Source organism: Myxocyprinus asiaticus, chromosome 22 (genome assembly GCF_019703515.2).
Source record: "Myxocyprinus asiaticus isolate MX2 ecotype Aquarium Trade chromosome 22, UBuf_Myxa_2, whole genome shotgun sequence".
In the NCBI taxonomy this organism is placed as follows: Eukaryota; Metazoa; Chordata; class Actinopteri; order Cypriniformes; family Catostomidae; genus Myxocyprinus; species Myxocyprinus asiaticus.
The window spans coordinates 10,918,520-10,938,598 of NC_059365.1; the positions used below are offsets into that span (position 1 = coordinate 10,918,520).

At 39.6% G+C, this 20,079-nt stretch overlaps 2 protein-coding genes across 2 annotated transcripts; both read right to left on the reverse strand.

The window, feature by feature from the left end:
- Nucleotides 1-3,562: 3,562 nt before the first annotated feature.
- med19a (mediator complex subunit 19a) lies at nucleotides 3,563-8,053 on the reverse strand. Its single transcript, XM_051650201.1, has 6 exons — nucleotides 7,717-8,053; nucleotides 7,513-7,635; nucleotides 7,146-7,279; nucleotides 5,475-5,571; nucleotides 5,296-5,390; nucleotides 3,563-4,775 (listed from the first exon to the last, which is right to left on the reverse strand). The coding sequence occupies exons 1-6, from the start codon at nucleotides 7,916-7,918 to the stop codon at nucleotides 4,710-4,712; spliced, it is 717 nt and encodes a 238-aa protein (XP_051506161.1). The 5' UTR covers nucleotides 7,919-8,053; the 3' UTR covers nucleotides 3,563-4,709.
- Nucleotides 8,054-8,214: 161 nt separating this feature from the next.
- Nucleotides 8,215-18,285, reverse strand: si:dkey-6i22.5 (polyamine-modulated factor 1). The gene is made up of 5 exons (XM_051650202.1): nucleotides 18,064-18,285; nucleotides 12,533-12,638; nucleotides 9,914-10,014; nucleotides 9,235-9,430; nucleotides 8,215-9,153 (listed from the first exon to the last, which is right to left on the reverse strand). The coding sequence occupies exons 1-5, from the start codon at nucleotides 18,258-18,260 to the stop codon at nucleotides 9,085-9,087; spliced, it is 669 nt and encodes a 222-aa protein (XP_051506162.1). The 5' UTR covers nucleotides 18,261-18,285; the 3' UTR covers nucleotides 8,215-9,084.
- Between the last annotated feature and the right edge of the window lie 1,794 nt (nucleotides 18,286-20,079).

Consider the following 20,079-nt stretch of genomic DNA (forward strand, 5'->3'; position numbering starts at 1 on the left):
TTGATAATTGATAATTATCTTGGATGATTGAATTTGAATGATCAATAAGCTAGTGTTTTTTAATTTTTTAATTTTAATTAATGTTTCATCGATGTTAACAATTAATGATTATCTTTGATAACTGTTGATTTAAAGGATATAAAAAAGCTAACATTGATTCTCATCAATGTTCTATTGATTTTAATAATTAATAATTATCTTTGATAATTATTATTGCTAATAACCAAACTTGCTCCTAAACGTAGCACACTACATTTACTGGAGCCCCATATGAGGTTTTAATGAGTTAGATCCAATTAATTAATTTAAATATTAATTAATAACTACAGAAATAATTATTAATTATTTTTGATAGTAACACTGATCTAAACAACCGGAAAAGCCCTACATCATTATCTTTCATAACTGATACTGCTAATTGGCAACCTGCATAATGTAACGATAAAGTTACGAATGTAACCATGGTTCCCTGAAATGAGGGAATGAATGCTGTGTCATAGCTGAAACAATGGGTTATCCCGCAGGCGTAGCCAATCTCTTTAAAATCTGGACAGTTTTAATTGGCAGATAGCGCTTTGTGCTCCGCCTCCCTCACGTGCGTCAGCGGGTGTATATAACGGTGGTGCAGAATAGGGATGGGCGATACCATTTATTTTCATATCGATCCAATAACAAGTACTTTAGGCCAATATCGCCAATATTGATACCAATACCGATACCTCTACTGAACTGAATTTGTATGAATTTTTGGGATAAAATGAGTAACTTTATTATTACTTAAATTTTTTTATATATTTATGGGCCTAAACAGAAAATTATTAGGCTGCTTTGTTTACCCTTTAAAAATGAGTTAGTATAAGCCACATATAAAACCTCAAAATTAACCATAGATATTATTATATGGTTGTCATTACTTAGTGTAAATAACTCCAGATGCTGTATTTCTGTCATTACCTCAGGAAAGCACTGCTCTCTCTTTGAACGTGCGCTATGACTGAAAGAGTGAACACTGTCTATGACTGCTAGTGTATTTTAGCATTTCTGCGTTTCAAGATGAGCGGAAGAAAAAGTAGTGCCGGTGCCCCACAACAATTCGCTCATATAATTATTTTTTTCAATTTCAAAGCTTATGAGATGCATTAATATTCATGTAATCTAAATAATAAGATCACTTGTTAAAAAAAATAATTCAGAATCGATATTTTTATGTGAGGATCGATATTCTTGATACCACATCAGTATCGGAAGTATACTTTAGTATCGATCCGCCCATCCCTAGTGCAGAGCGCTATCTCTTCAGAATATTTGACTGAAGGGTGCAAGCGATTCTCGACCCTTGTAGCGAAGATTCAGTAGTGCGGCCAGCTTACGCAGCACTCATTTCCTCATTTCAGGGAACCATGGTTAGAGTCGTAACCTTATCGTTCCCTTTCAATTCAGTCATGAATGCTGCGTCATAGCTGACACTATGGGGAATGTATACCATCATGCTGTGCTAATGATTCGCACACGTAACGATGCCTACTAACCAATGGGGTAGAAAAAGCCCCAACAGAGCCTCCTCTTCGCATTGCATTAAGAAGGAAGAAGCAGAATGAGGAATGGATGGATATACATGGTGATGACGCTAACTGGTTCGGGTAGCTCAGTCATCGCAGAATGAATTAAATCACTACCATGTGTGAATAAGTATGTGTGTATATATATGTATATATGTATATATATATATATATATATATATATATATATATGAGACTAACAAAATGGGTAGTGAAAACTTATATAAAGTGACCACTAACTGCAGTTTATGGGATGACCATGTATAATTAAGCTGGTAGTAAGCAGCAGAATACACAGTTTAACTCCCCTTCACAGTAAACACCTGGGAAGAGAGAGAGGAGACATCCAGGTTGTAAAATCTGGCAAAAGTGCAAGCCCAACCTGCAGCTAGGCAGATGTCTTCAAGGGAAACACCATTAGACAATGCCCATGAAGACGCCATGCCTCTAGTGGAGTGAGCTTTTACTCCAATTGGGCACCATATGCCTTGCGAGTCGTGTGCAAGCGCAATGGCATCCACTATCCAAGTGAAAACCTTTGCTTAGATTCAGCCAACCCTTTAAAGTGACCTGTGACAAAGATTGTTGAGATTCATGGCCAGGAATGAAATCTGATGGCTGGGAGTTATAACATACTCTTCGACCAGTTGACTTTCAGTCCCAAACACTCCAAATGTGCAAGTAACAGGTCTCTGTGTTTGCAAGCTTGTTCCTCTGACTGTGCTATGAGCAACCAGTCGTCGAGGTAGTTCATAACGCTAACGCTGCTCAACCTCAGCGGAGCGAGTGCTGCATTGACACATTTTGTGAATGTGTGAGGAGCCAGGGATAAGCCGAAAGGCAGGACTTTGAACTGGTAAGCAGGGGACAAAGGCGAATCTCAAGAATGGCCTGTGATGAGGGGCTAAGTGTATGTGAATGTAAGAATCTTTCAGGTCGATCGATACAAACCAGTCCATAGGACAGATGTGAGTTGTTTCTGTGTAATCATTTTTAATGGAAACCTTGCAAATGCTCGGTTCAAGCATCTCAGATCCAAAATAGGACATAATCCTGTCCTTTTTGGTGACAAAAAAATAGCAGCTGTGGAATCCGCTGTGGGCATTGTCCACTGATGCCATCTCTATCATGTCTTTTGTGAGGAGATTTAATATCTCCGAGCGGAGAATTGCCGCATTCTGCACCATTACGGTGGAGGACATAACAGCATTGAAAATGAGGTGGCAGCCTCATGAATCATAGCACAAAGTCGCACTCGAGCACGTAGCAGAACCTCATTTCTAGCTTATGACAGTGGGGAAAGTGAGAGGACTATTAGGCGATATTGAGGTGCCTACAATCTCTGCATTGTGGCACAGCGTCAACAACAGTACAAACTCCTGGCATTTTTTTTTTTTTTTTTAATGCGCCCACCAAAAACGCAATCAAACTCTGCGAGCACTATGTCAGTGTGGGCTCTGACCAGGTAATCACAGCGCTTGTTTTAGAGGAGAGAAGAAACGCATGGCACGAGCTGGCGATAAATCCTCCTCAAATCTCCATGCTCTATTCCCTCACGCGCCTCTCTCGTGCGGTTCCTCGGAAGCCACAGAAGGAGTATAGCGGGAAGAGAGGGGGATGGCTTCGGCTTTCAGAACAAAAAATGAGACAAGAGCAAGCGTCTTTTGAGATTCATGCATTCACAGTCAACACAATCAGCCTCATGAGTGCAGCTGTATGTAAAACAGCGCTCGTGCCTGCCAGACAGAGGGTTTTTCATGTGCTTGTGGAAACATCTGCAAGACGCCAGCGGGGATAACCCATAGTGTCAGCTATGACGCAGTATTCATGACTGAATTGAAAGGGAACTCACTTTTAGAGCAGTATTTTTTATGATTTAGCTACTTCAAACGCTCTCTTTGTTGAACACTGCCATCTTCTGTCTGACTTCTTGAGTACATTCCCACCATTTCTCATACAGATCTTGCATACTAAAATGTGATCAGGCTACCATACTGGGTATGTTATTTATTTAAGTAATAAACCTGAAATGTGCTGTGACATAAAAGTTTTTCCTTCTGTTTGTGATTACTGGATAATCATTTGTTACTTGTGCACAAGTTACAGATTTTACAAAGATCAAATTCTAGCCGATGAAACATTTTACAGCCAATTACAACAAGAAAATTATATTCTATCTATATATATATATATATATATATATATATATATAAATTGTTTATTATTATTAAAGGCAAGTAAATCACTATTTTAAAATCCCCTAGTATTCCCAGATTGTCTATGACTGTGGACACCCTGCATTTAAGACACACAATTTTGTTTTAACACATTTTTTTGGTAAATATTCCGGGTTCAGTACAAGTTAAGCTCTATTGACAGCATTTATGGCATAATATCGATTACCACAAAAATGTATTTAAATTAAACTCCTTTAAAAAGGCAAAAATCTGGATTACAGTGAGGAACTTACAATGTAAGTGAATTAGGCCAATCCATAAACATTAAAATACTCACCGTTTTAAAAGTATGGCCACAAAATGTTAACATGATTTAAGGGTGATAAATTGCTAACTTGCTTTTTCTGTGTAAATATCAAATTTTACAACCACTATACTATGACGACGTAATGCCGTAAATCATAAAACGACGATTTAAACAACTTTACAGCTCAAATAATACACAAGTTTTAAGAGAATATTTAATGTAATTGCTTTTATAAAATAAGCTTCAGATTTTTGCCTTTAAACCCTCCAAAAAGTAATCCCATTCACTTCCATTGTAAGTGCCTCAATCTAAACTCGAATTTTGCACTTTTTTTCTTTTTTTAAAGGAGGTACGAGTTGAAATTAATGTTTGTGGTAATCAACATTATGACACAAATGCTGTCGACTGAGCATAACTTGTGTTGAACCCGGAATATTCATTCAATATAGATCTGTCATGAAGTCTCAGTTTAACAATGCAATGGTGCTACTTGTGGTGTGACAAAATTAATAACAAAAGTTTATTTGTTACAGAGAGAAATTGCAGAAATCATCAACAAGCAGCCTTTGTAAACATTATTTTCATACACACTGGTCCATTTCAGGGTCTCTAACACTGTTTCACATTCTTTTTCACATGCACGCGGACACACACACACAAATCGTTCTATCTCAGGCTGTTGCTGTTGGATTGAGAGCCAGTTAGACCAGGGTGATCAGGACTATGTCGATTCTGGGAAAAAAAAAAAAAAAAAAAAAGAGCATAAAGAGAAAACTTTGTACAGAGAAACTGTTTGTAAAGCACTCATAGAACATACCGGTATCTAAAAATGAGAAAGATCAAAGCTACAATTCATATTAAAATGATCAGGCAAATCTAGGCATATGTAAATTACTTTAGACAAATTATTTTACAGCATATGGCCAGAATGAAGTGTGTGTGTGTGTGTGATTTTGGATGACACTGGTGTGAATGCCACAGATACTTTGTGTAATATTATAATAACAGTGACTGTGTGATACTCTATACATTTACAGTGGCCACAACCAGCAGACAAAATAAACTCATTTTGATCATTCTATCCTCTAAGAACCAATCTTTACACTCATAGTCAAAGTGTGAGATATCAGCAATGAGAATGTGCAATTTTTGTGTGTATTTATTTGGACAGTGCTTTTAAAATGTTTGTAAATGCTGTGATCCTGTCCCATTATTGTATGTCCTGCATCACTTTAGCTTTGCAGTCACTCACCTTTTTTTTCTTCTTGTCCTTCTTTTTCTTCTTCCGATCAGGGTCATCGTCCCTCTTTTTCTTCTTCTTCTTGGGGTCAGAGTCTGAAGGGGTTTCTGCACAGACAAACACAGGTTACAGTCAGTTTGTGTGTGTGCAGAGACCGTCAGCAAGTAAATATATCAGGTTTTGTACATTACCTGGTGGTAATGGATCCTGAGGACGATGATGCCTGTGTTTGTGTTTGCTCTTTTTCTTTGGTGGCTGTATGTGCATCAGTCTGTATTGCTCTGGAAGCTAGAACACACACAAACACTATACAACTGAAGCTCTAAGAAAATGCTCTGAAGCAGTGGCTCTCAACTGGTGGGTCGCAACCCAGAAATGCATCACTATTTTGTTCTAATAGGATAGCAGTGAAAAAACAATGCTGAATACAAATAATAAAATGCAACTAAACTTATAATCATGCATTGTAAGTTGGGATGCACCGATATGGAATTTCTGTGCTGATTCACATATGATAACTGATCATTTAAATCTTTTAACCTAGAACCCCTAACTAATTTATTAAAATCTACTTATTTGAAAAACTGGAGTCATTTCAAAGCTTGGAATTTGGATTTGACAATCTGACCAACTCTTAACTGCTGCTATTTAAGGTTTGGCGGATGTAACATGAACCAGAAATGTGCCTATATTACAGATTTATGCTGATCTGAATGAGAAATAAATGACAATAAACTTACATAAATTGTATGTGCCCATTTGTGCCAAGTATTTATGGTAATCCTGATTGTGCCGCTTTCACAACTGTCACATCTGTTTTTCATCAATAATGTGAGAACAAGGAAGAATAAAAATTAAATATTGCATATTCTTAGGAGTGCCAGCCCTTCTACATTCTGTAGGTATCATTATTTATGGATAGTGCATTTGAATTCACAGAGCTTTTACAAAGCGTGTTGATAATTAATTATAAATGAACCATCGGTTTTTCATATCAGCATTTGCATGCTTTAAACCGACTTGCTGATGGTTTTAATTTGGTCGATAAATATCGGCAGCCGATACATACAGGCCGCCGATACGTCGGTGCATCCTTACTTACAGTAGATGATACCGATTAAAACCGGCTCTAAAAACAATGTAACAAGGCATAGAGATGTTGAAATAATCCCCACAAAGCGACATGAGCCAGCTTGAGACTGCCCGAAGACGACACAGGGAGTCAGTGATTTACAAGCGCAAACAAATAAACCGTAGCTAATTATCAGCAGTAATTCTACTGTTGCAGCGATAAGATATTTTGATTTTACTGGTTATCAGCCAATAATGTATAACCCGTGCACAGGGCCGTAGCAAGGTATTCTGGGCCCTGTGACTGTATATTGGCCAGGGCCCCTTTCCTATTAAAAAAATAAAGTTTAGAATTTGTTGTGGGGCCCCCCTGGACCTATGGGCCCCTAGAATTTACCACCTTTCACCCCACTAGCTACGGCCCTGCCCGTGCATATATATATATATATATATATATCATGCATCCCCAATAGTCAGGATAGCAAAATAAATGGAAGTATTAATAAATGTCATGTATTTTTCCAAGAACAATTTTAGGATTGTGTTGTGTTGCCACTTGAAGCTAATCCTAATGCAAAACCAGTTAAGAACCACTGATCTAAAGTCATTTTAGACAATTCACTGGTTTTGTCTCAAAACCCAGTTAGTCATCTAGCATGAGCTGCCTACCTAGACAGACCTTTTGGGCATCATGTGCCTATTTAGCCCAAACCCCAGTCTCTAGATAGCTCACTACGGTTTGAGAAACAGCCACTGTGTCAAGGGATCAGTCAAACTGCGCATCTGTTTACCGGGCCAGTGTGCAGTCTAAATCCAGTGAGTAGAGCGCCTGTCAATGGGCTGAAGGAGTTTCCACAGACTGGAGGTTTTTCTATGAGAGAGCGCAGAGAACTGCCATCCTGAACACCTGGACAGTCTATCATACCTGAAAGAGAGAGCACATTACATCAGTTCAAAACCTTTGAAATTTCTGAAAAACTTTAGGTCCTCACAGGATGTCAAGCTCACCATCTCCATAAATAAGCACCAAATTACCACAAATGACTCATTTAAATAACTGGATTCTATTCTAGCTCACAATATGTGACAAGGACTTTCATATAATTCAACAGAATATCTCTATCTCTCTCTTTCTCACACACACATAATTGGTTTTACCTGGTAACTCTGGTAAAAAGTTGCTCAGCTTCTCCTTCACTTTCTTGCCACAGAATTTATTATACGCGTGTTCAAGATTATAATGCGTGATGAGGTTCGTGTTTCCCGTCAGGTCGTTTCCAACTGGATCAAAACAAACACAGAAAAGCTCATACATGTGCACTTTCCCATGCTACATATCTCCTTAATATAAGACTTACTTACCAGGCAGTTCCCGTAATAAATAAAAGGGTTCGTTCATGGCTCCGGGTTTTCGCATTGTATGCCCGCCATCCCCGAGCTGTCCTGGAATCTGAGCCGCCACAGGCGCTTGGTTCATGGGCGGCGGAGGCTTCCCAGTCGCAAACCCCATACCTGCCGGCCCCGTGTCATTTTGCCCGAATAAAGTTGAAAATATTTCCGTCATAACCTTTGCAACCTAATCTATTTCTATAAAAGGCTAAATAAATGACAACCAAAATGACCGCTAACACTCTATAAACACAACTATTTATATTGCGTTCAAGCGTCCGTCAAATACATCAACAGTAGTACCGATACCGTAATGATTCGTTCATACGTGCATTAAAATTATTACGATGACGCGAGAAAAGGTTCCCTTCACATCCGTTCACTCAAACTCAGACACCATGCAAAGCCTTTATTAATGCTCTTGCAACCTTTGCAATGAAATCGTTAACCACAATTTCCACCTAAATAACATTTAGTGTTTGTCACTATAATAAAACGGGTACCTTGACATTAGTCATCAAATAAAGTTAAATGAAACTAAATTATTCTGAAGAAAGAATCATATGTTCTTACACTGTTTAAAGGAGATCCCATTTTAGTTCATGGGATTTGGGTGGAAACTATGGTTACCATGGTAAATGTATTAATTTATGTAACAATCATCCATAGCAATGGTTTTCTCTCACACAACAAAGACGTAGAAACTTGTATTTTTATTAATTTGTCCTCAGTTTAGAGATAAATATACACTGACACAACACTTGTCACGTGCAAGGAAGGGGATCTGGGTAGCTCAGCGAGTATTGATGCTGACTACCACCCCTGGAGTCACGAGTTCAAATCCAGGGCGTGCTGAGTGACTCCAGCCAGGTCTCCTAAGCAACCAAATTGGCCCGGTGGCTAGGGAGGGTAGAGTCACATGGGATAACCTCCTCGCGGTCGCGATAAGTGGTTCTCGCTCTCAATGGGGCACGTGGTAAGTTGTGCGTGGATCGCGGAGAGTAGCATGAGCCTCCACATGCTGGGAGTCTCCGCGGTGTCATGCACAATGAGCCACGTGATAAGACGCGCTGATTGATGGTCTCAGAAGCGGAGGCAACTGAGGCTTGTCCACCGCCACCTGGATTGTGGTGAGTGACCACGCCACCACGAGGACCTACTAAGTAGTGGGAATTGGGCATTCCAAATTGGGAAAAAAAGGGGATACAAATACAAAAAAAAAAAAAAAAATTGTGCAAGGAATGTTTAATGAAAAGGAGTACACATACTAGTAAGATAGTATCACAAAAAAAAATAAGCCATACAAAGGCACAAATTCAAATGTTTCTTAGTCCACAGATGTCACAGAGACTCAAAGTTTTCAGAAGAGGAAAGAGTTGAGACAAATGCTTCCAGATCCTCAAGAGAAGCCTGCAGATGGAGAGAAAGAGACATTGTTGAGTTTTTGCTAACATGTGACGAAGAAATTTTATCAATCAAATAATCTTTTACCCTCCATTCTTCTACTGCTGTGGAAATGCGCTGCTCTGTTTGGGTGATGGTCTCTCGACCGGCTTGTACTTTCTGTTCAAGCGCTATGTTTTCCTTCTGGAGTTTCTTCAGCTGTAGACACATGTATTCCTCCTGTTTCTTATAATACGTCGCTAAATCACTACACACATCCTGCTCTGGAATTCCAGTTGGACGCCTAAAACAACAACAGACTTATGTATCAAGGTTAAACGCACCTCAAATCCCAAACAAAACAAAAAGGTTTCATATAGTTTGTATTGGGGGGGTGGGGATATATATAGTAGTAGTCATGCATTTACTTTATTGCCATAATGAATGTTGTTTGTAACTTGCTTTAGCCAATTCCAGAAATATTGCAGCAAAAGGTCAACTACAAAGTCTAACTAACTAACAAAGTCTAAAACTACAGATAAATTAAGACATAAATTATGATACAAAAAACAAACAAAATATAACACAAATACTGTGCACTCATCCGAATCCATAAGACTAGTAGGGCTAATATACACAATGTAAATCATAGTGTAGTACTGGGGGTGAACTGGGGCAGTCAGCATATTACTGCATAATAGCACCTACATATTTGACCTAATTTTAAAGCAAAACATCTTTTCTAATACATTATGGAGCCATACATAGCATCAGTCTGTGTCCTCACCATGCAGGTTCTGATGTATCTTTAACAAGCTCCTCCAGTTTATCCAACTCTTCCAGCTTCACCTGCAGGTCTCCCTCCTCAATCACACTGGCAATTTCTTTCTAAACACACATATCATCATTGCCACATATGCATCACGTTCACTGATAAAAACTGTGCTCAAATACACTACTAATAAAACAAAAGCAGCTTTCTGTTCTGATAATATAAACTGTTGAATTTTTAATGGAGCATTCCATTAAATTACCCACATACTGTTTGTGCATCTGTTGTTAGATGGTTGATGATGTGACTAAAAGTGTGTCCTATAATATATATTAGGGATGCACCGATGTATCGACTGCCGATATTTATCGGCCAATTATTGACCAAATTAAAACCATCTGCCTATTGCTTACAAGAATGAAAACGCAGATATGAAAAAACAATGGTTGATTTGTAATTCATTAATAAATCACTTTGTAAAAACTCTGTGCATTTAAATGCACAATACAGAAATAATAATAGCCATAATATGTAGAAGGGTTGGCAATCCTTAGAACATTGTAATGTATCATTTTTATTCTCTCGCTCTAATGTGGAAAAACCGCCATAAACAGACGTGACAGTAGTGAAAACACCACTTACCTACAGGATACATGATTAAGGAAATCATTCAAAATGCTTTGAAACCAGCAGACTTTGACTAATAAGATACTGGTATGATATCCATTAATGCTGCCTGATTAATTGAATGAAGACTGAAATCACAATATGGCTTTGCACGATTACTAGACCTTAAAAGGCTGCAGCTGCGTCCGAAGCCGCGTACTGTCACAGTATGTACTGTATTTGATGAAGGACGCACTTATCTGCCGGCAAAACAGTGTGTTCTTTTAGGTATGCATGCGAGTAGTATGAATAGATTTCGGACATACTTCATCAGGGAACGCTGTCATCATCTCATGACCCGAATATACTGTATGACGTAATAAAAACAACCGCAAAATGATCTGCTTTGTTTTTGTTAAACAAGCACCATTTAAGCACAAGGAACAATTATCTTGGTATATATATCACTTACAGTTGAGAAGAGCCGTCCGAGTTGTGATTCACAGGCATTTAAAAAAAACCAAAAAACAGTGTTTTAAACGTGACGTCGCCTCAGCTCCCGAAGGATTATGGGATCGTTATGTGTCCAGTCGATCCGCACTTTAAAATCTCGCCGGAAATAGTAGGTCATCCGGGTATTTCTCGCTTACTGCTTCATTAATAGTCTGGATTCTGACATACTACTCCATTGGCATACTATAAAGTAGAGAAGTATGGATATGCAGACGCAGTGTGCGTTTCTGCTTTCAGCACTTCAGTCAGCACTGAGTGAGCAAGTGGGGCCCTCTAGCGGTCTGAATGGCATTATACATTGTATATGGAGTTGTTCATGTTGTAATCTTGAAAACTGGAAGAGAATTTGCCATGGGTTCCCTCTGGATTTTCCTAATTGGGTTTTGGATTTAGAAGTAAAATAAGGTCTGTGATAAACATTACTTGATACGTGGACGTTTTGTTCTTCAACATAAATTACACAGTCATGCCTCAAACGTGAAGTATAAAGCCTGAATAGCATACTTTTTTTTAATTCTTCAAGTTTCACGTTTGAGGTATGAAAGTGTTTTTTTGTTGTAGAACAAAACGTCCACTAATCTTAAAGTAATGTTTATCACAGATCTTATTTTACTCATAATTTGAGCCCCCCCCCCCTTATAAAAACCCATAGGAAAATCCCAAGTGAACCCATGGCAAATTAGCCTTCCAGGTTTGCCTACAAATTGACGTCACAGCTAAGCAGCTCTATTTTACCACTATAATACAGAATTTAAAAGGGGGTTTTGATCCTTTGGTTTAAACTTTTTCCATGATGTGGATGACATTTCTGTTGAATTGCCTAACTTATGCAGATTATGAATTTCTAATGTTCTATCATTTACAGTACATACATGTAAAAGTTGGGTTCTATTGTTTTGAACAGCAAAAACAGAAGTGTAAAAATGTTTTAGAAGTACAGTATTATCTTTTTCATATCAATCATCATGCTATCATATTTAGTTATTTTTCTTTTTATCTTCTATTTATCTTTCAGTGAGGTTCTCTTAAAAATGTTGGCCTGTCATGTGTTCAACAGATTTAATCCATATTCAATGGAAATTATTTATGGTTAGATCAGTGAAAAAGCTTTTGTTCCTTTTTGTAAATTTTTAAAGCATAATTCCAAAGTAAAATAGTGATCTGATGATAAAATAAGGTAGGTGGCATAATAATGGTATTATCAGCCAAAAATGTTCATATAGGTGAATCCCTAGAATACACACACACATACTTTTAGTGCATATATTATAATATAGTGATAAAAGACTATATGGGTAAATCTCATTAAACTGCCCAGAACATATCCAAAATACCTTTCACTCAAAAATCAAAAGAAGAAATTATATTTTAAATAAAGAACCTATCTTTTTCAATGTGGATAAAAGTACACTTCCCCCAAATTATCATTACTTTTATACCTCCAGATGTTTTACCTTAATACAGCAATGTGATTTTAGGGTTAAACATGCTTCATTAGATTCACTCATATGTTACCTGCACTAATATCTGTAGTTGACTGACGAACTGTTTATGCATGGCTTCTGTCAGCTGAGGGTTTTGCTCTGACAGTGGCTGGAAATAGTGGGAAAACCTGTTGAAACTGACACAAAACATGAAACTAAGTAATTATCTATGCAAAACAAAAATAGTACCTTTAAATGTACTATAAATTTAAAAAAAATTTAAGGCTACGTTCAAACAGGCAGAAAAAAACCTAAGCGATTTTTGGACGCAGTCACTCAAATTCGTTTAGGTTTTTGTAGTTTGAACAGGAAAAAAACACATTAAATTTTTACAAGCCTCATCCAAACAACATTCGTAGGTGGTTTGGAATCTGATTAAAATCCGATTTTCTCAATGCGTCTCAGTCTGAACGGTCAGATCAGATTTCTTGTGGGGTTTTTCCATCATTTGCTGTGCGCGACGGTTGTTGTACAGCTTTTTTGTTACTTTTGTTTGTTTGTCATGTTTTTTGTCACCCTTTCTCGATCAGTTTAACCATGGATGAACTGCTGAATATTCGTCAGAGCATACCTGATCATTTTTTGCCGGTATTTGATTATTCGGATGTTTTGTTAGACATCTTAGTTATGGGGCTTTTCCACTGCACAGTAAGGCTCGACTCGACTCTGCTCGTTTTTTGGGAGTTTTCCACTGTGGATAGTACCTGGTACTTTTTTTAGTACCACCTCGGTTGAGGTTCCAAGTGAGCCAAACCAATACTAAATGTGACGTCAAAACCCTGCAGATCACTGTTTGGTCAGAGAGAATCGTCGCTACCAGCGTCACTGGATTTGCGACACGGGACATCAACCCGCTAGTTTTAAAGTTAGCAACAGCGATAGCAGTATAATTTGTTCACACGGCTTTCGAATTGTAAAAAGAAATGGCTGTGCGCAAAACCACACTGTGGTCAATAAACGAGGTGCAGACGTTCCTCTCGTTAGTAGCCGAGGAGAGGATCCAACAAGAGCTGGATGGGGCGATGCAACTATGATGATCAGCATATAATCCCACCTATGTTGAGGCTGCACTAAACTGCAGTGGAAAAGCAAGCTCAGAAAAGTAAAGCGAGCAGAGTCGAGTCGAACCGTAAAATGCAGTGGAAAAGTGCCATTAGAGGCGCCGCTGTGCTCTACAAGCGTTCAAAGAGACGCAAGCGACGGAAGCACGCCGGCATGCTTGTGAAGCTCCGTCAACATCAAAAAGCTTTACAACGCGGACTCCACTGCCGAGTAATCATCTGCCGAATGTCCACTCCCTCACCAATAAAACGGACAAACTGCTTCTGCTCACTCAAACAAATAAGGACTTTTCTAACTCTGCTGCTCTGTTTCACAGAAACCTGGCTGCATGTAGACATCCCGGACAGCGCGTTACATCTGCCAGGCTTTCAGCTGTTGAGAGCGTTGCAGAATCATCGGGCAAAACGAGGGGCGGCCGGACATGCTTTTACATCAACGAAAATTGGTGTACAGATGTATCAGTGTTGAAGAAGATGTGCTGTCCTAATTTAGGCTTATAGTTGATGAAGAGTGCTTCTTTCTACTCACTGCGGGAGTTTTCCTAGTTTATTCTGGTGAGTGTTTACATCCCACCAGAAGCATGCACGAACACTGCACTGTAACAGCTGGCTGATCACATCACAGACACGGAGCAACAACACCAGGACTCTTTTAATTATTCTGGGAGATTTTAACAAAGCTAACCTCACCCGTGAACTGTCAAAATACAAACACATCACATGCCCCACCAGAGACAGAAATATACTGGACCACTGCTACACCACTGTAAGGATGCATGTCGCACGTGCGGCTTTAGGACTCTCTGATCACTGTCTGGTTCAACTTCTCCCGACTTACAAGCAGAAACTAAAATCAGCTAAACCTGTAGTAAGGACTGTACAGAGATGAAGCAGAGCTGGAACTACAAGCCTGCTTTGAATGCACTGATTGGAGTGTTTTTGAAGCTGTAGCCACAGACCTGGACGAACTCACAGATAATGTGACATCATATGTCAGTTTCTGTGAGGATATGTGCATCCCTACTAGGACATTTTATCATTCAATAAAGATAAACCATGGTTTACAGCAAAACTCAGACAGCTTCGTCATGCCAAAGAGGATGCTTACAGAAGTGGAGAATCAACAACTGGCTGATGACCTGAAAGTGTTTTACTGCAGGTTTGAAAAGACGAGTCTCACAACTCCCCCACTCTGATCTTCACTTCACACAAACATAAACACCTCCTGCGACCCCCACCTCCTACTCAACTTGCACTTATGATCTGTGAGGAGGATGTGTGCCGGGTCTTCAAGTAACAGAAAACTAGGAAAGCTTCAGGCCCAGATGGTTTTTCACCTGCCTGTCTGAAAGTCTACGCTGACCAACTGGCCCCCATCTTCACACAGATCTTCAATAGATCACTGGAGCAGTGTGAAGTTTCATGCTGCTTCAAACGCTCCACCATCATCCCCCCCAACCCCCCAAAAACAAACAAACATAGGACTTATGTCATGACACCTGCTGCTCTCACGTCTGTGGTCATGAAGTCATTTGAGAGACTGGTTTTGGCCTACCTGAAGGACATCTCTGAACCCCTGCTAGACCCCCTTCAGTTTGCTTACCAAGCAATCAGGTCTGTGAATGATGCTGTCAACATGGGACTGCATTATATCCTGCAAAACCCTGACATGCCTGATCTTCTCTCAACCAAACTGACCCAGCTCTCTGTACCCACCCCAAACTGTTGGTGGATCAGCAGCTTTCTGACAGATAGGCACCAGCTAGTGAGACTGGGGAAACTTACATCTGGGAACCTCACTATTAGCACTGGTGCTCCTCAGGGATGCGTTCTCTCTCCACTGCTCTTTTCCCTGTACACGTATGAGTGCACTGCAAAGGACCCCTCTGTCAAGCTCCTGAAGTTTGCAGATGACACCACAGTCATTGGCCTCATCCACGACGGTGACAAGTTTGCTTACAGAAGGGAGGTTGAACAGCTGGCTGTCTGGTGCAGTCAAAACAACCTTGAGCTGAACATGCTCAAATCAGTGGAGATGATATTGGACTTCATTCTGAGATGCTATTCTTCTCACCACAATTGTACAGAAGGGTTATCTGAGTTATTGTAGTCCTTGTCAGTTCGAACCAGTCTGGCCATTCTCCATTGACCTCTCTCATCAACAAGGCATTACCGTCCACAGAACTGCCACTCACTGGAAGTTTTTTAACCATTCGGAGTAAATTCTAGAGACTATTGTGTAGAGCTGTGGAATATAATCGTTTTTACGATGCATCGCGATGCTGACGTGAACGATTCTGTATTGATGCATAAAAACAAAAGAATCGATTTTTAAATGTTTTTATTAAATATCATATACAGTATATGCTGCACTGATTTTAAATACAGTAAGTAGTCTTATTAAATATTAATAAAAAATTTGCCCATGTCCTCCGGAAGCAAAGCACTTGCATCTGATGTTTGTAGATAGGAGACATGGTGGAGGGAGAGCAGCAGCCGGAGCTTAAAAATGCACCTAACTTCTTGAAAGCAGATATTTGGGCACATTTCGGTTTTTACTAAGTAGAAAAATTAGCTTGATAAAAAATATGCTGTGTGCAAGACATGTCGAACCAAGATTAAATACTTCGGCAACACAACAAATATGAGGAATCACATCTCTCTTTTTCACCCAGAGCTAAAGTTAGCAGCAACTCCGCAAAACGTAGCTAATCAGCCAACAATACAACAAGCGATGGTATCAAACTTACCTCAGAACTTCGAAAGTGCAAAGAAGATCACACAGTCCATTATCACATTTAATGCATAGGATCTCCGCTCTTACTCGGTCGTGGAAAACACCTGCTTTCGCTTCCTCCTCCATACCCTGGAGCCAAGATACATAATCCCTTCTCTGAGTTTTTTCACAGACACCGCTATACCTGTTCTATACAGTGACACAAAATCTGATCGCAATGATTTGGACCATGGCATGATTGCTGGTGCCAGATGGGCTGGTTTGAGTATTTCTGTAATTGCTGATCTCCTGGGATTTTCATGCACAACAGTCTCTAGAATTTACTCCGAATGATGTCAAAAACAAAAAACATCCAGTGAGCGGCAGTTCTGTGGATGGAAATGCCTTGTTGATGAGAGAGGTCAACAGAGAATGTCCAGACTGGTTCGAACTGACAAAGTCTACAGTAACTCAGATAACCAATCTGTACAATTGTGGTGAGAAGAATAGCATCTCAGAATGCTATTCTGAGATGCGGGTTGGCATGAGGGGGACCTACACAATATTAGGCAGGTGGTTTTAATGTTGTGGCTGATCGGAGTATGTAAATTCACTCATATTTAATTAAATAACTGTACAAACCCCTTACATTGCACATATATTACCACTTGCACATACGCCATTCTATGTTTTATGTCCTATATTTTTTTATGTCTATTTATACTCTTACCTTGTTTTATATTCTGTGTCTCACTGTAATGTTCTTGTGTGCACTTGTGTTTCTCCTATCACCAAAAAAAATAAAATCCTTGTGTACGTGTGAGCACACTTGGCAGTAAAGCTCATTCCGGTCTGATTCTGATACGTCAGGTTTTGTGACGAGAAAACCTAGTGCGCTCCGAACAGCATAATTAATGCCTTCACAGGGCACTTCGAATTTATTACAGTAATGATGGCCATGCAGTAGGATCAGTCAGCCTGTTTTATTACACATTTCAGCCCTACAAAACTCTCACAGTGGAAAGTAAACAGGGCATAGAGATCATCACTTCTGAATGAAACACACCCAGATGTGATTTATATGTTACAGGGCACGCAAAGCAATGCAAACCTCTTATAATAATACAGTTATTGGCTTAACTTACCCAAAGAGATGCGCTAAGATTCAGTAACCCATACCAGTTGCGAAAACCACAATGCAATAAAGTATTGAACGTCACACGAATATGGGGATCTTGAGCGTTTCATCAAAGGACGCGGGTCCTTTTCTCTCCGTCCGACCTTTTTATGCTTTAATACGGGACACAAAGCCTACAATACGGGATGTTTTGCTCTCTGCTAAAATACAGGACCCCAGGATAAAAGGCGTCCTGTATGGGATGTCTTAATTTCGGCCAAAATACAGGACGTCCCCGCTAAAACGGGCAGCAACAACACTAGCAGCAGCAGCAAATATTGCATTTGCCACCTCTCCCATTTTTAAGCCATTGTCTGTGAAGAATGTTCATATTTGGATACTGCCCTCATGAAAAGCATAATCAGTGGTAAAACATCCACTGATAAAATCTCATGCATGGTGAATATACTTAAGATTGCTGCGTTACCATGACAACTACTGTAGACGTAATATCAAAAGTGACTGTAATCTGAACAGAAAAAAATCTGACCTGGCCACATATAACTTGTAGTTTGAACAGTCACTCAAAAAAACAAACAAAAACAAAAAAACAATCGAATTTGTGGAAAAATCTGATTTTTCCTGCCGTGTGAAATGCCTAAGAGTACCTTGCGTTCTCCACCAGCCATTGCAGACTTTTCTCCGTCACCTTTTTAAACAGTTTGAGTCTCGGCTTCGACTGAGAAGATTTAACCGAATCTTTGCGGTGAATTGATGTTCTTGCTGAAACTTTACCACTGTCACCAACATTATCCACATCACTTTTAACGGAAACAGATTCACTGTTCTTCTCAGACTCCTCCATGTTTCTGAACTGTTGATATTTACAAAAGTCCCCGCCAAGAACAGCGTGACACACTACGGAACGCCAGCAGCTCAAAGCGTTTTTTCGAAGTGCGTTTCTAACGGGTTCACGTGACGGTTACCCTACTCACCCCAAAGCTGTTCATGTTCTATTTCTGCTCTTCCCTTCTCTTTCCTTTGGCACATGGAATATTTTATAAGGCGACCACACACACAGACACAGACACACAACTATGTTTTTATATCATTGTGGGGACTCTCCATAGACTTCCATGCATTTTCTGGATTTTATACAGATCTAACCATAATTTCTATCCCCTAACCCTAACCCTACCCCTAAACCTAACCCTCACAGAAACCTTTCTGCATTTTTACATTTTCAAAAAAACATTGTTTAGTATGTTTAATAAGCCATTTCCCTCATGTAGGTGATCTTAGGTTTTACTATCCTTGTGGGAACATTTGGTCCCAACAATGTAGTATAAACATGTACACACACACACACACACACACACACACGCACAGCTGAAGACAGTTTACATACACCTCAGCCAAATACATTTAAACTCAGTTTTCACAATTACTGACATTTAATCATAGAAAACATTCCCTGTCTTAGGTCAGTTAGGATCACTACTTTATATAAAGAATGTGAAATGTCCCAATAATAGTAAAGAGAATTATTTATTTCAGCTTTTATTTCTTTCATCACATTCACAGTGGGTCAGAAGTTTACATACAATTTGTTAGTATTTGGTAACATTGCCTTTAAATTGTTTAACTTGGGTCAAACATTTTGGGTAGCTTTCCACAAGCTTCTCACAATAAGATGCTGGAATTTTGGCCCATTCCTCCAGACAGAATTGGTATAACTGAGTCAGGTTTGTAGGCCTCCTTGCTCGCACACGCTTTTTCAGTTCTGCCCACAAATTTTCTATCGGATTGAGGTCAGGGCTTAGTGATGGCCACTCCAATACCTTGACTTTGCTGTCCTTAAGCCATTTTGCCACAACTTTGGAGGTATGCTTCAGGTCATTGTCCATTTGGAAGACCCATTTGCGACAAGCTTTAGCTTCCTGGCTGATGTCTTGAGGTGTTGCTTCAATATATCCACATAATTTTCCTTCCTCATGATGCCATCTATTTTGTGAAGTGCACCAGTCCCTCCTGCAGCAAAGCACCCCCACAACATGATGCTGCCACTCCCATGCTTCACGGTTGGGATGGTGTTCTTTGGCTTGCAAGCCTCACCCTTTTCCCTCCAAATATAACAATGGTCATTATGGCCAAAAAGTTTCATCAGACCAGAGGACATTTCTCAAAAAAGTAAGATCTTTGTCCCCATGTGCACTTGCAAACTGTAGTCGGGCTTTTTTATGGCGGTTTTGGAGCAGTGGCTTCTTCCTTGCTTAGCAGCCTTTCAGGTTATGTCGATATACTCGTTTTACTGTGGATATAGATACTTGTCTACCTGTTTCCTCCGGCACCTTCACAAGGTTCTTTGCTATTGTTCTGGGATTTATTTGCATTTTTCGCACCAAACTACGTTAATCTCTAGGAGACAGAATGCATCTCCTTCCTGAGCGGTATGATGGCTGCAATGTCCCATGGTGTTTATAGTTGCGTATTATTGTTTGTACAGATAAACGTGGTACATTCAGGCGTTTGGAAATTGCTCCCAAGGATGAACCAGACTTGTGGAGGTCCACAATTTTTTTTTCTGAGGTCTTTTCCCATGATGTCAAGCAAAGAGGCACTGAGTTTGAAGGTAGGCCTTAAAATACATCCACAGGTACACTTCCAGTTCAGTACACCTCCTA

Bases quoted from the DNA above. Each gene is read 5' to 3' on its own strand.
- med19a (XM_051650201.1), bottom strand. From the start codon at position 7,918: ATGACGGAAATATTTTCAACTTTATTCGGGCAAAATGACACGGGGCCG. The intron at 7,280-7,512 runs GTAAAACCAATT...TCTCTCTTTCAG, and splicing joins CTTTTTACCAGAGTTACCAG to GTATGATAGACTGTCCAGGT. The intron at 4,776-5,295 runs GTGAGTGACTGC...TTTTTTTCCCAG, and splicing joins AGGACAAGAAGAAAAAAAAG to AATCGACATAGTCCTGATCA.
- si:dkey-6i22.5 (XM_051650202.1), bottom strand. From the start codon at position 18,260: ATGGAGGAGTCTGAGAAGAACAGTGAATCTGTTTCCGTTAAAAGTGAT. The intron at 9,431-9,913 runs GTGAGGACACAG...TTGTTGTTTTAG, and splicing joins GATACATCAGAACCTGCATG to GCGTCCAACTGGAATTCCAG. The intron at 9,154-9,234 runs GTAAAAGATTAT...CTCCATCTGCAG, and splicing joins CAGCAGTAGAAGAATGGAGG to GCTTCTCTTGAGGATCTGGA.